The following is a 15,411-nucleotide window of genomic DNA, read 5'->3' as shown; positions in this document are numbered from 1 at the left end:
ATGTAGCAAGTGCGAAGTGGTCGTGGCGTAAGTGGTTTCCGACTTTCCGCGTTCGCACATGTAGCTGGTTACTTGGGACAGGTAGATCTACAGAGTCAGTCATGTACATCTACTATAGTATTACCAGGGAGTCGTATAGACCCTATACGACTCCCTGGTATTACGTCTAGATTCTACAATGATTGTATCCGGTAGACCATACCATATACCGGTAAGCATAATCATTTTCACATGTTCACCTCTGGATATCGTGCGTGTCCTGGGCTGGTGTCGGCTTGCAGCTAGCTAGCGGTGTCTTCGAGTTGCACTTGCAGCCTCGATACGTAGGTAGATCTACGTAAATGTACAATGTAGATCATTATTTTGCTCTGTGACTCCCTGGTTCAAATACGACTGACTTCGTCCGAAGATACTACAATTGAATTCTTCTTGGAGCGAGTGGGATATTCGCGGCCTTGTCTCCTCTTCTCCATCACCAAGCAGGACCAGATACAGTAATCAGACGACAGCGCGTACTCCGAGTACGGCTCTCATGCCGTAAGTTGCGAGTTGAGTCAGGTCTACCTACAACCCTAGCCTACAGTTCTCCGCGATGGAGCACACGGACGAAAGTCCGTTGCTGTTAGAGGAGATTCGTGCCGACTACCTCGGTCAGTTGCACACTGCGTTCGGCACTGCGGAGGACATTCGCGGACGCGTGCGAAGGAGGCGAGGAGAGCGACACGTGCGTGGCCACGACTCGGTACCTACCAGATCCCGCCTTGGTGGTTTGGCTTCCAAGCATGGAAACTCCAGCGTAGCTGTGGTATGTGACAACCTGTCTCTGCTACTTGTACAAGTCGAATGATTTTCAAGGCTCCTAAAATGGGACACGCTGCCCTTGGATGCCAACCAGAATATTATTGATATGGGCGATCGCGGCAATCTTCCTCATGTGGCGATGCTGTGCGATTGTAATGAATGTCACAAAATCAATGTTTCAAGGCATCAGGCAAGCATATAAGCCAACACGTGCGGGTTGTACTTTGCATTATCATGATTATGCTGACCTTTCATACAAACTTCCAGTCAACTTGCCCATCATGCTGGCGGCTCATACTGGGCATATAACCTCATACAAACCCCATACAAACCCCATATAGACCGCCACCATAGAAACAGGAAGAAGTAACTGTCAGTTTGTATAAAGGTCAGCATAAGTATAATACATCCCACTAGTACGCTTGTACGTGAAATATAAACCATCATACAAACCTCGGCTTCGCCTCAGTTTGTATGTCGGTTTATATTTCACGTACAAGCGTACTGTTGGGTTGTATTATATACATATTGACAATTATTTGTGCACGTCACTCAGTGCATGCTTTCATTTAGAGTGATTGTTTGGTGCAGAGTATACGAGTATAATCATGCACATTTCAAGCTGGGACTGCATGCCCTCATGGCTGCGCCGTTCTGACTTTTACCGGCCGGCTTTTCCTTTGTAAGCACTCTCAGGCGGGTAGCCATAGTAGCCTACTTTACCGCGGAAGTGGCAAAACACATATCTGCTGCTGTACAATCCTTCGTCGGGTTATTGTCGAATCACTAAAATTTAATGTCCTTTTCCTGATAGGCCAGCACTGCACAGCATGTAACTGTTGTGTCTGCAAGAGTATAGATGCCTCCCCCCCCCCCCCCCCCCCCCGTGTTGGACTGAACAAAGTCTGACCAAACAAAGAGTTCAACGCACTGCTCTACTGCACACAGATCAGGCTTTGAAGTGCCGGTGATTTTGTTTTGTCAGCAAAGCGATGTCACACAACTTTGCAAGCGCATTTCTGCATTTGCAAGGCTGATATGCAGTTGGGGAGTCGTGTGAACAACTCACGATCCTTACATACTTCAGTATGCCCGGAGTAGCATATTGCCACCCCCCCCCCCCCCCACACACAAACACACATACAGACACATCCGCACAATGTATCAAAACCAGGCAAGTAAGACCTGTGTATGTTTAGGTGAGGTTTAGTGTGAAAACTTGTGTGTTCCCTTTGCTCGCACCGTAACTGCAGGTTCTCAGTGGCTTATCAGGCGTTGGCAAGTCCAGCATCACAGACACATTTTCCAGGCAGGCTCAAGGACGGGGTCATTATGCGCGAGGTGTGCTGAGAATCAATGCGGCCAGTGCCTGTACTCTTCAGTCTTCAATCCGGGAATTGATCGTAAGATTGGTGCAGGGTATTATATCTTGTTTGTCGTTTAATTGATGTGATCATGTTAAGTCCTCTTACGACAAATGTGTTTGATACAGTGGAGCTTCAATACAATGACTCTCCAGCATGTAGTGAAAAACCCCTCCAGGTACAGTGTATTCATATTCCAGATAGATCATTTTTGCGGGATCTTTCATCCCAGGCTCAATATAATAATACTGTTCGGGTCATTGTTGGTGCTATTACACTTACTAGTACTCAGTACTGTTGAGTTACTGAAGTACACAGTGAAACCTCGTTAGGAAGAACACTGATAAGACAAATGTTTGTTTAAGAAGAACTAGTATTCGTAACTCCATTGGATAAATCACTGTGTATTCACTGGGTATACCATACGGATAAGAAGAACTCCCGTTATTGCAAACAAATATCATTGGTCTCTTGGTGTTCGTCCTAAAGAGGTTTGACTCTAAGTATTTGTTCTGCCTTGTGTAGTACGCTCTGCCCTTGTTAGGTATTGAGCACTATTTGCAGCAAGGACCTCAGACACTTTGTCTAAGTACTTGTAACCACATAAAATAGTCAATAAAGCAATGAGTACAAACTCGGATAATAAGCAAACCTGGTGTGCACCTGTGCACAATTAGCAGTGCGGCACTGTTACGACAGACTTTGGTAAAACAGACCTTCTGCACTAATCATCCTGCTCAGGTGGTCTCCAGAAGGAACAGCCCCTCATAGCACATGTATACATACATACCAGACCATCTGGTAAAAGGAGAGCAATCGCTCTTGCGCGCCTTCGCTCTCCTTATTTTCATTTTGGGCGCACTTTTCGTCGCGCTCCTTGAGAATTTCGAGCGCGTCCGCATCACTATGAAGTCCATTCTGCAAACACTCAAATATCTCGTAACTCGGCTTTCCCTGAACGGAATTGAGTAATGGAAAGGTCTATTCGCATTAGAAAGTTCTCAGCTGTCGGCTCCCACAAATCTGAAGTCGATCCGAGGTGGAGTCGCGGCACTCGCGAGGTATTTTACGTCCCGTTGCAAATTTTCACTTCCGCACTAGGGTGGCAATCATAATTTTGACATAAAGGATTTCCCTCTGTTGCGTGACAGTCCGCGGATATCCCCGGATCCGGGCATGCATACTATACCTGTGTGACGTCAGGCACAGGTCTTTAGCGGTTAGCTACAAAAGAAACGGAGTGCTAGCACTCTACGATGAATACTACAAAAAAAAACATGGATCTTAGCGAATTGTCTCAATTTTCCGTTGCTCGTGTCTTCCCAGCTCCCTAGGCTATAGTGCCATTGCAGTAACACTCCAGCTGGTGAAAATCCCACTGGTGTGTTCCTCTTGCCAATAGCTTTCCAGAATGCTTGAGATTCATTGTTGAAATTGATGAAGGGAAACTAAAGTTGTGGTCCGAACAGCTTCCATTTGTAGTGCGTACGGCGATTTTCCAGAACGAATTTGGCAGCTATTGGGTATTGAATCCGATTGGAGTATGGCAAGATGTTCAAAAAACCCCGTATTGTGCTCGCCTTGGATAGATAAGGCGAGCAATTTGGGGGGGGGGGGGGGGGACTGCTCTCCCACCACTCTCCTTGAGAGGATAGGGAGAGTGATTGTTCACTCTCCTGGATTTTTCTTACACGAAGGTCTGCATACATGTGTTGTGTCTGGAGTAAATCTACCTCTATAGTGGCTGTCAAGATTCAACTAGTCAAGCTGTGGACAATTCTACCAATACCTTAATTGCATACATACGTTGTGCTCTATGTACTTGCATGTAACACCAGCCACAATAGTCATAGCAGTCATCTAAAAAAAGTATGAGTCATTTGACATAGTGGATGCATAGATGAGTCGTGTGCGAGGCTCGTGAGACAAACCTGGCCTACAAGTACCCCAAGTACTCAGTAATTCTCCCCATCATTTCCCTGACAGGATTTGTTGTACCAGGGCTGCGTTGAGTTAGCAATGTCACTGTACATTGCACCTGCAACCAAGCCTAGCTGTATTACGGTAATTTTCTCTGATATGTTTTCAGATCTCTGCTGGTGCATCACATCTTCTGCGTAGCACTTCTGACATAGCAAGTGACAGGCACTGGTCTCAAGTTCTGGCTGCACTGCACCCTACTGCTGGTACGCTGTTCATAGTGGACAATGTGCAAGATGAGAACAGTATGAGGCTGTCTGGTAAGGCTGGCTTGAGTATATTGGTGCTTGTATTGGTGTGTGCATGTGTGTGTGTGTGTGTGTTTGTGTGTGTGTGTGTGTGTGTGTGTGTGTGCATGCGTGTGTGTATTGGTGTATGCGTGTGTGTGCGTGCTCGCGCACGTGCGCGTGTGTGGTTTCGAGTGTGCTAGCGTGCGTGCATGCGTGTGCTGTCAACTTCCATGATATTATAGTATCAGATTTGGCCTCATTGCTCCGTGTTTCGGGTATTATTCCACAAGGGAAGCGACACGTTGTTTGCAGATTGAAGTAATTGTTCCTGGTCAAAGAGTGCTTTTTGGGCACTAGGAGCGGAGGGAACTTCCGTTGTCAATCCCTGCGCTGCAATTGCATAGGAATGTATTGGGGAGAGGGGGGGGGGGGGGGGAGCGGGAAATGCAGCACCAGTGAGGGCAGGTGCAAAAACCACACATGGAGCAAGCAAGCAGAAAACAGGTAACATGGCAAACCTGCAAAAACCAGTAACTTGTACCTTTTTTAACATAATAATCGCTTCAAGTACAGTACAGGCTAAGAGTGCAGTGTAATGGTGGAGGTGACTCAACATTTTCTTCAATGGCCGAGAGCTCTGTCGCACCATGTAATAACACTTCAAGTACCTTAAAAAATCTCACCAGAGCACCCCTACCTCCGCCACCCTTCGAGTAGGTCCGGGTGGGGAGGGACGGAAGGGCGAGTCCTACTTGCCGCATTCGGTACTACAGTTGAACATCGATTATCCGCACATCGACTATCCGACCATTCGATTATCCGTAACAGTTTTTTTGGGCGCACGTGCCGTAGAGTACGCACTGTGCATGTAGTGAGCCATTCAAAAAATACGAAAATTTTGAAAAGTAAAAAAGTAAAAAAGGTCGTGCGGCTAGTAATAACCACTGAAAGTGTGTGAGTGACAGTTTTTTCTTATCCAGAACATTAGCCTTATCTGAACACCGCCTGACAGTTGTCTGCCCAGAGGTGGTCGGATAATCGATGTTCAACTGTACATGAAAAAGTACTCAACCTTCGATAACTGTGCGTGTGTCTCGTACACAGACCGAAGGTCATGAGCAGGAAGTCGTACAGACCCATCAAAACCGAGGGTTTGTGCGATCCCTGGTCAAGAGGGTGTGGACTGTTGCGTACGTTTCCGACCGGGTCGAGCAAGCGTCTGCAGTGCGGTACGGCATCACACTTCACAGAGTCATACGAGGATTTTCATTTCCCTGACAAGAAGTCAGGGAGGGGCGCATGGGAGAGACTGGGCACTCTGACGGGATTTTCCGGTACTGTAAGACATGGCTCCTCGTTGGAGCAACCAACTTCATGACTGTAAGACATGGTATTATAACGAGTCGCAAATTTAACGATTGTCCAAAATTCATAGGTTAATGAGAAGATATGCTAACGATCTTGCAGTATTCCGCCATATCCACACACGACATATATGAAGCCACACGGCCTAAACAGATCTCATTATAACGAAGAAAAGCGTTAGAGTTACTTCCTCGTTATATAAACATGTCTTATAGTATATGTTTTCATGATGACTCTTAGACAAGAGGTCGTCGACCTTCTTTTGAGGGAACGTTGATTATCGGTTTGGGCAATCTTCTGCTAAATGATAAAAACATGTCTTGCAGCACTTAGTAGGGAGTGATGAGGAGAGCAGTGCCTTGTTATAATACTTCAAAGTTGTTCACTCTTTGCCTCGCTGAGAACAAATTTTATCTTTTGCAATTTTGTTCTCAAAGTCCCGGGGAAAGTGCTCGTAACCATGGAACCTGCCTCCCACTTGATTGTGCCGGGATCAATTTTTTTAAGAACTGATGCTACTTGGCTCCTGGCTCCCAGCTTCCAGCTCACAGTATCTTTGCCTGGTACATGCATATGCACGGTGCACCAGATTTCCTCCTATAGCTTTCACCTCCTCACCTCAATCCCCATTTTATGTTCAGATCACCTATTTTCACACTAGTCACCGGATGAGCTTGTACGACATTAAACACTTTGCGAGCTCTTGATCTTGTATGGCTGTCCACGACAACACCATGCAACATGATAACTTGTTTCGCGTTTAGGTGTGTTGTTCGCTTTGAAAATTGTTTTTCTTGTTCTAATCACCGGTGGGTAATGCGGATCTTAAGCCAGCCATTGAATTATACGAAACTAAGGCTAAATTCAGGAATAGTGCTACAGTTAACATTCAGGTGCTGCTATAGCCTATAAGTGCAGTAGATGCTATAGCATATACGTGCAGTAGCCGCTATAGCCTATAAGTGCAGTAGCTGCTATAGAATGCTCTTGGTCCGAGGAAGCTGAGGCACTCCCTTCCTCCTTTATTCCCAATCGAACTTGCCACTTCCCCTGAAACTGGGTACTAGATGGGGATTTGTATGCAAAATGTCGATGAAAGCGCTATTTTGTTCTTATAAAAGCACTGATGAACGAGATTGGTCCAAATGTTGTAGTCTTTCGGACGCTTAGTCGACTGGTTTTGGTCCGAGAAGGCTGCAATGCAGCGTCCGGCCCTTATTCCCAATCGATCACGGTTGAGTAAGCAGTGACGTGCTGATGCGTACACCAGTCAGCTGATCACCGTGCCTGCAGGCTACAACTTCCACACCAAGGCTCAACTCGAGTGACAGGAACGCACACAAAATAGGCTGTAAGTTGTAGCCTGCAGGCATGGTGACCAGGTGACTGGTGTACGCATCAGCACATGACTTCTTAGTTCTTACTCAACCGTGTTCGATTGGGGAGAAGGGTCGAACGCTGCATGGCAGCCTTCTCGGGCCAAAACCAATTGACCCAGCGTAAGAATGAAATGGCGCTTTCAGTGACATTCTGCATACAAATTCCCATCTAGTAGGGCGCAGTCACCCAGTTTTGGTGGAGTGGAGAGTTCGATTGGGAATAAAGATTCGAAGGAAAGGAGCGTCTCAGCTTCCTCGGACCAAGACTATTCGACTCAGCACCCTGCAGACTACGAGTAGTGAAATTTTGATTCTAGACCATACTTCCCCTGCAAAGGGGAAGTGCACCCTAAAATCAAATTTTCAACAGTAATCTTCGGGGTGCTGAGTCGAATGGTCTTGGTCCGAAGAAGCTGAGACGCTCCCTTCCTCCTTTATTCCCAATCGAATTCGCCATTTCCACCGAAACTGGGCGACTGCGCCCTAGTAGATAGGGATTTATAGGGGTGAAACAATTATACCGAATACTCGAGTACTCGCTCGGTTTTTTCAAAAATAATCGTACTCGGAATAAATCAGAGTACTCGTTCATACATGGTACATGCATTTACCACAGAAATCTGCAGTTTCAGAGCAGCAGTCGGCAGATATTGACGTGCAGACTGTGTGGTGAACATTTGTTCACGAGTAGAGAGAGCCCAAATGACCCACCAACCACTATACCCGAGAAAAATGACTGCCACTCGGTTCAATCAGGGTTGTATCATGTGATTTTAAGGCCCTTGGTGTGCAATTTTTAGGAGATGAAGAATACTCGAATACTCGAATATTCGATCGGAGAAAATCAGAGTACTCGAACTCGGGATCTCAGTGCCAACTTTCACCCCTAGGGATTTATAATCAAAATATCATTAAAGCGCCATTTCGTTCTTATAAAAGCACGGATGACCGCGATTGGCCCATATGTTGTAGTCTTTTGGACGCTGTGTCGACTGGTTTTGGTCCAAAAAGGCTGCAATGCAGCATTCGGCCCCTATTCCTAATCGAACGTGATTGAGTAAGCGGTCACGAGCTCATGCGTACACCTGTCACCTGGTCTGAAGAAGCTGAGACGCTCCCTTCCTCTTTTATTCCCAATCTAACTCACCACTTCCACCGAAACTGGGTGACTGCGCCCTACTAGATAGGGATTTATATGCAAAATATCATTAAAAGCGCCATTTCGTTCTTATAAAAGCACGGATGACCGCAATTAGCCCATATGTTGTAGTCTTTTTGGACGCTGTGTCGACTGGTTTTGGTCCGACAAGGCTGCAATGCAGCATTCGGCCCCTGTTCCCAATCGCACGCTACAACTTACAGCCTATTTGGGCGCGTTCCTGTTACTCAAGTTGAACCCTTGAACCTTTGAGGCTTTAGTACCTTGATATTCACTGATGGTTATAACGAGAAAATTGATTCTGGAAGCAACAATAGCAATACACCTCAACTCCAAATAAGGTGTCAGGTCATTTCCCCCAGGATCTCATCCTTTACTACCGATTTTCAGAGCATAGGACCACCCGTAGTGCATTAGTTCTCCCTCGTGCCTCAATGCCTATCTACCTAAAATCTCCAATCTTATCTGGGTCCTGCATGCTTTGGTCTGCCTTCATGTTTGTTAAGTCTTGCACTGCTATCCATGTGTTTATCAACCAGCTCTCCCGCATAGACATAGTTAGCCCACGTGATAGTGTACAAGGCTTTCAAGCCTGATTTTTATCTTCGTATATTTATCTCTATCCTCCCTCTCTGCAAATTCTGTGCTGCCTTGTTTGGCTCACACCCTTCATCGCAACTGAATAATATTACCCATCTTTAGAGGTACCAGGAGGTGCCAGGAGATGTTGTCAATGTACAATACCAATATATATAATGTTGCATAGTGATATCTGCGCCATTCATTCTCTTTAGTATATAACTTTGGTTTAGTTTGGCTGAAAGCTGCTAGCTGCTTACCCGCCTATTATCAACTTCAGGGCTAGTACTTGTACAGAAACACGTGGGCGCCATCTTGGTTCACGTGACATGTGTCACACCATGCTGTGTACAGGGAATCTTGCCGTACTTCGCGTCGACTCTGGCCTGTTCAAATCCACGCAAGTGAGCCACAGTTCTCTCTAGCAGGCTGAGATTTTGCAGGCACCGAGTTCAGATGTGGGCAAAGGGATTCACCGAAGGATTTTTTGATTTTCGCAATTTAGACTTCAAATAACACCCTCAAACTCGGTAAACGTGTCCCACCTCTAGGATCGTTTTGGCGAAATTCGCTTCGGTGAAAGTATGGAGCATCTTCTACTGAAAATTTTGAGCCATCGATTGTCAAAATCGGCTGATGTGGAGCTCACTTGTGTCGTTTTGAAGGACGCCGCGCCACGCGACTTGCGCTGGTTCTTTCACAAACGGAAGACACCAGTCAGAACTGCAGACTGTGACAGTGCAGTGCGCACGGCAAGGAAAAGAAGGACTGGAGACGTGCATTTTCCATTCGTTGCACTGTGTCCTTTGCTTTTATTGTTCACTGATACCATGTTCGCAAAATCTTGAGCTAGAGAGAAGACTGACTTACAATCTTATTCATCTAGGCTTCAGCGTGATGCACGTATTCCAGACCATAGGAAATATTGGGAAAGGAACCGGGAACCACGAGAATAATTTTTCTGGAGCGAATCCAATTATTACCATGGTTCCTTGTTCTTGAACACCGCGCTCCACCACATCGTCAATGTTTCTGCGACGGGTAAGGATTTCAGGACTACTGTCGGTTTGTTCGACCTCGGGGCGATCTGATCTACGTCCAGCTGGCCATGATACTGAGCCGAACTGGCCACTAGTTCGCTTCTTTCTCGACTCGGGATAATCAAGCCGGTCAGAGTGCGATTTCCTACCCTGGATGCGATCCATGGTGCGGACTGAAAATAACTACTGAACACCTCCTTGTATAAGCACTGACATACAAGACCGGTGGTGGATACAAACTGACCACAGGAAACCCTAACAGCACCCGCTCTGTCAAAGAAAGTCGAAGGGAAGTAGTTCGAACTAGTTCAAGCACCACCAAAAAATAAAAACTACAAAATAGCACTTGCTCTTGCAGCTAGGTCAAAGATCTGTACTGGCAAGTACACTTTTGCGCAGTCGCGACCTCGCGGCGATGACGTAGCGTGATTCAAGATGGCCTCTGACGTGTTCCCGTTTTGTGATCCCAAATACCAGCCCTGAACTTTGGCAGGGAGGGCCTTATGGCTAACCTGAAGGGCACGAACAAGCCATAAGGCCCTCCCTGCCTTGCACTAACTATTTTAGAACGAGGTTACATGCATTATCTCAATTGCATTATGCGTGTGTACTCTTATATTGGGTAGTTGTGTAGTTTGTGTGCAGAGAGAATTGGTGAGGCAACTCCGCACCGCTGAGGATTACTAAAAAGGAGAATAAAAGCGAATGAAATGCTGTGCTCTTATTGCGAGCTTCGTTCTTATTCTTAGCTTGTGGAGCTATTTAGGGGCCTCAAGAGCCCCTTTTCGATACCTACCGGTATAATGACTTTGATCTTCGGTTTTATAGGGTTCCGCCAGCTGTTGAAAAAGGAAAATCGTACGGATGGCAGAGAACGGGAGGCAAAAACCGTACACGCTTCTGAAATGCGTAGCTTTTTTGTAGTACACCGTACATTTTATGCAGAGTTCATTATATGCACCGCACCATAATGCGTACAGGGAGTTGTACGCACCTGTCTAGAGTATGTTCAGCGGGCTTTAAACTAATCCAAGGCCCTCGACGCGTCATCAAAGAGTAGTAGAATTACGATTGATCGGGCTTTAAACTCTGATAAGGCCCTTGGCAGGAACGCCACTGATTGGTTGTCTCCTGGACAACGAGACAGACTTCATCAGTCTAGTAGATTTAAGAAGGCACTGAGGTGATAATAACAATAATATTTGAATCACAATGAACAGAACTAGCTGAATCAACACTGGAACAAAGTCTGTATCAGTTGTGCCACGAATGAATGATGGGGAACAAGTGAGGTCGATTCAGCACGATTGTTAAATTTTCTGTATCTTGTGTTTGTCGTTTGTTACTCTTTCTCTTCTCCATAGATTTCTCGTTGTCAGCAATGTGGAAAGTACTGCTGCCAAACGCCAATTTTCAACATCATTTGTTGATCATCAGTCAGTGCTCCAATCTTCCTGCTTGTCTGTCTAGACATATCAGCCGTCATATTGAAGTCCTGCCACTCACGGGTGTCCAGTCTGCCTGGATGTTGGCCAGACTCAATCGATCTCTGTGTGCTCACTGCGCACTGGTGTCCACTGGCCAGGAGCTGTGGTGTCAGCTCTACCAAACCTGCCGCTCCGGCTGCAACATGTTACAGGCCCAGTGGCAGTGCTGCACACATTGCTTGGCTGCACCGCTGCGAAACGCAGAGTCCATGGCATTTGCGACTCAAGTCCAGTCGGATCGATCACAGCGGCGCTGTTGCACGCATCGAGCAGCAGTGGAGAGGAGTGGAATGAACTGCAAGTGCATCTTTAGACTATTTTCTGAGCTGTTTGCCGAATCTGAAAACGCCAATGGAATGCCACTGCTTATTTCTTGCCTCGCATTGCCAGCATCTGATGAAGCCGCGTCAATACCAACACCAGTCAGTTCTCAAGTTGATGGTAGAAGTCAAAAGACTGGGAATTGCGAAACAAGCTCCGAACAGGACATTTGGCGGATGAGCTCGCAGCGGTTGTCGCAAGCTGCGAAGCAGCTACTATGCCTGTGTGCGTTCTTGAATCCCGATCGGATTTCTTCTACTTTGTTTTGTAGGGATGAGATATGTGCACCAATGCCCGGTGAGCTTCACAATGTCCTGTCAGGGAAATGTCAAAATCAAGCAAGCAGCGCAGGTTGTGCAGGGCGCAAGGAAACGCTAGATCTGCATGGTGCTTCCCATGTGCTTGCTGGACTCCTGTGCGAGCTGCGCTCATTATCGCTGGTTGGGTTTGTGAGCCCACTGAGACACAGCAGCAGGTCGCTTGGAGTCGCTCGACATGACGTGGCATATGAGTTTTGTCTTCATCGTGCCGTCCGTAAGTTGGTTCTGTCCGAGTTATATGGCAGCGCCCAGGCCGATGAGTATCTCCGTTGCTGTCTTAGCCTTCTCTGCTGGAACACTGCGTCATGTCAAAGTATCGTACATCTGGAAATCAACGTATTCCCTCACATTCTACAAGTCAACCCAACATCAGTGCTGCGTATGGCTCGGTACTGTGGTTATTACCTGGCTACACCCAGCCTGGATGCAACTGTTCTGCTTTCCCTGATGCCCTCGGAAGAATCACGGCTTTCCTGTGCACATGTTTTGAAGGAACTGCTAGGCCACCTTTGGCACCACAAGTTCATGTTGAAGTATTTAAGTGAAGATGTGGTCACTGACTTGACTCATCTCAAGGTGACAACTCCCAGTGCTGTGTCTGTTGATTTATTTGACAGTGAAAATGAAAAAAGAATGTTGAAGCTCATCGCTGAACGCAAGTGTGGGAGTAAAGAAGAAAAGTGGTGGACTGTGGCTATAGCCGTCTTTTGCACCCTGCCACGGGACATCGTGGTGGAGTTACTTGCCATTGCTCTACCTTACTTGATACAACTGAAAGTGAAGGAAAATGCTCACGATGGTTCTGAACACGCTACTAGCTGCTCTACCTATACCTATGCGTTTGCCTTCAGCACCGTGACACGTTTCCTGAGCAACTCTGTTGGCACTGACCCCGCATTGCCGGCTGCAGAACTAGTAGGCAATGACCTCCTGAAGTGGATAGAGGATTGCATGAAACTGATAGTGTTCAGTCGGTGCAAGGCTGAAGTCATCAGGCGGGCACTCCACAATGAGCGATTTGGCGAGCGTCTCACTCACCTGCTAAACGTGGTGTGCAGGACAAACTTTAATCTCTACAGTAGAGCTAGTGTCGATACTGGTGATGATATCGCGGTTGCTGATACTGGTGATGATACCGCGGTTGCTGATGCGTGGTCTGCTCATGGCTTTTGCAAGAAAATGCCAGCGGCAATGAAGAAGAGTGTGATCAAGGACCTACATCATGCCGACATCCAGCTGGTGAGATTAGTCACAGCGGTGGAAGAGATGTACGGGGGCTCTTACATAAGTGGCCAACTGTATGTACCTCTGCTGGCTATCGTCCTTTACTGGGTCGGCATGGGTGAAACACGCCATGCCATTCCTGCACTCAACAGAGCTATTGGCTATCTACCACTGCATTTCCCTTTGAATGGGTCGCAGCTACACGTTCTTATGCTGCGCTTGTTGGCAGGTGAATCACGTTCGGCTTGCCAGTTCCTTGTAGAAACCGAACTTTACGACTGAAAAGCATTTGCTGCCGAAGTATCGGTGCAATGATCCGTGGACGGGAATTCACTAGTCATTTCATGAGTCTTGCTCTGGCTGATCAAAACACACACTGATGCTGACCACTTTGTATGCTGAAGAAATCCAGTGAACATTTTCTTTACTTTCCAAACAATATCTGGTATTACCTTGTTCCAGATACTGAGTGTACATCTCTAGAACAAAGTGATTACTATGCAGTTGAACCTCCAAATTGCATGTCTTGTGGCACTCCAGATTCTACAATATTTTTACTGCCTCTCTAGTGACATAACGTGTTGACCTCACTATAGCAGGGCATTTTTTTTTAAGATCATATCATACATAATGTATGCGCACAATACTTGAATAGAAACTGATAAGTGCTTATGTTCACAGTGCCCAGCAAGTTAACCTGACCTACATATTTTGGGCTGAGCCCAACTTTAAAAGTTGACCATTGTGGTTACTGTGATTGTGGCTTGAAGCTTCTGATGCTTCATGGATGAGCTACCTTCTATTTTCAGTACCTGGTTGCTTCGATTCACATCTGAGCACTGCAGGTCACTATAATCATAGAACATTTTCATGGAATTCTTTCTGTTGGTACTTCTCTGCTGTCAAAATGATACAACCTACAACAATTGGCATTAAATTTTGCATTTAGCAAACATCAATGTGCGGTACATTTTAGATTTCTTTGGTCACTGGTGTGCGAGGTTAATTATTGTGTGTGTGTGTGTGTGTGTGTGTGTGTGTGTGTGTGTGTGTGTGTGTGTGTGTGTGTGCGCGTGTGTGTGTGTGCATGTGTGTGTGTCCAGTATTGTTGGTATGGGAGAGAATCAGTGGGTGTATTGAGTTCACTTGCATACTTGCATGCTACTCTTACAAACTGAACAAGGCGATATGGCATAAGATGTGTGTGTGTGTGTGTGAGAGAGAGAGAGAGAGAGAGAGAGAGAGAGAGAGAGAGAGAGAGAGAGAGAGAGAGAGAGAGAGAGACAGTGTGTGCGTGTGGGGGGGGGGGGGGTTGGGATGGGAGGATCTGGTACATACGTGATTGTATGTTTGCAAGAAAACAAATGGGAAGGTCGTTAGCGAGTGGAGCTGCATCTAGACCATGTGCTCATAAGAGTTTTGTGTTATGTTTTGGCTTTGTTCGGTCAGCATGATGGGCTGCCATGATGCAACAAACCCGAGTCTGCTATGACTTTCTGTACATGACTGATTCTCAGCATGAAAACAGTGCTCCTGGCTACAGCCATCATCGGTTGGCAGAGCCCCGTACTGAGTCTTGCGACCATTTGAACCGCCGGTATGGGTCTAGCCCCGGTTCGGACTCTTATTACTTGTACACTACTAGACACCAGGGAGTCATTAGAGAGGTTAGGATGAACGTTATTTCCGACATGATGTGCAATTTCACGTCAAATTTGGCGTAAACGTCCAAATTTCGACGTGAGCTGCAGGTCACTCGCGTTGTTTTTCGACGCGCGCGCCAAATGACGCGAGCTGAACTTTCGCTTCACGTCAGAACTAACGTGCATCTTAACCTCTTTATTATTATATTCCTTGCATGTATTTGTACTGGACGTCTGGTATCAGTTACAAGCCAAATGATTAACAATTGAGAGGAATTACACAAGACTGACATCCAACAACGAGCGGCAAGAAATACACAACTGACACCAGACTTCCAGTATTAATAGGTGACTCCCTATTGTAACGAGGGCTCGAACCGGGGCTAGACCGGCGACCCGTCCCCATACGTCGTTCGAATGGTCACAAGACCGGGGCTCCGCCAACCGATGATGGTTGTAGTCTGATTCAATGTAGGACTGTTTCCAACACAGTACAATCATCCTCCGCCTTGTAACATG

At 46.5% G+C, this 15,411-nt stretch overlaps 1 protein-coding gene across 1 annotated transcript; it reads left to right on the top strand.

The window, feature by feature from the left end:
• Positions 1 to 256: 256 nt before the first annotated feature.
• LOC135822276 (uncharacterized) lies at positions 257 to 14,238 on the top strand. The gene is made up of 4 exons (XM_065335007.1): positions 257 to 805; positions 2,055 to 2,204; positions 4,255 to 4,405; positions 11,262 to 14,238. Exons 1-4 carry the CDS (start codon positions 593 to 595, stop codon positions 13,529 to 13,531), a joined length of 2,784 nt encoding a protein of 927 aa, XP_065191079.1. The 5' UTR covers positions 257 to 592; the 3' UTR covers positions 13,532 to 14,238.
• Positions 14,239 to 15,411: the final 1,173 nt, after the last annotated feature.

Source organism: Sycon ciliatum, chromosome 8 (genome assembly GCF_964019385.1).
Source record: "Sycon ciliatum chromosome 8, ocSycCili1.1, whole genome shotgun sequence".
Taxonomy (NCBI): domain Eukaryota; kingdom Metazoa; phylum Porifera; class Calcarea; order Leucosolenida; family Sycettidae; genus Sycon; species Sycon ciliatum.
Note: the sequence above shows the minus strand (reverse complement) of the source record. Positions and strands in the feature narration are given on the sequence as shown.

Bases quoted from the DNA above. Each gene is read 5' to 3' on its own strand.
- LOC135822276 (XM_065335007.1), top strand. From the start codon at position 593: ATGGAGCACACGGACGAAAGTCCGTTGCTGTTAGAGGAGATTCGTGCC. The intron at 2,205-4,254 runs GTAAGATTGGTG...ATATGTTTTCAG, and splicing joins CTTCAATCCGGGAATTGATC to ATCTCTGCTGGTGCATCACA. The intron at 4,406-11,261 runs GTAAGGCTGGCT...TCTTCTCCATAG, and splicing joins GAACAGTATGAGGCTGTCTG to ATTTCTCGTTGTCAGCAATG.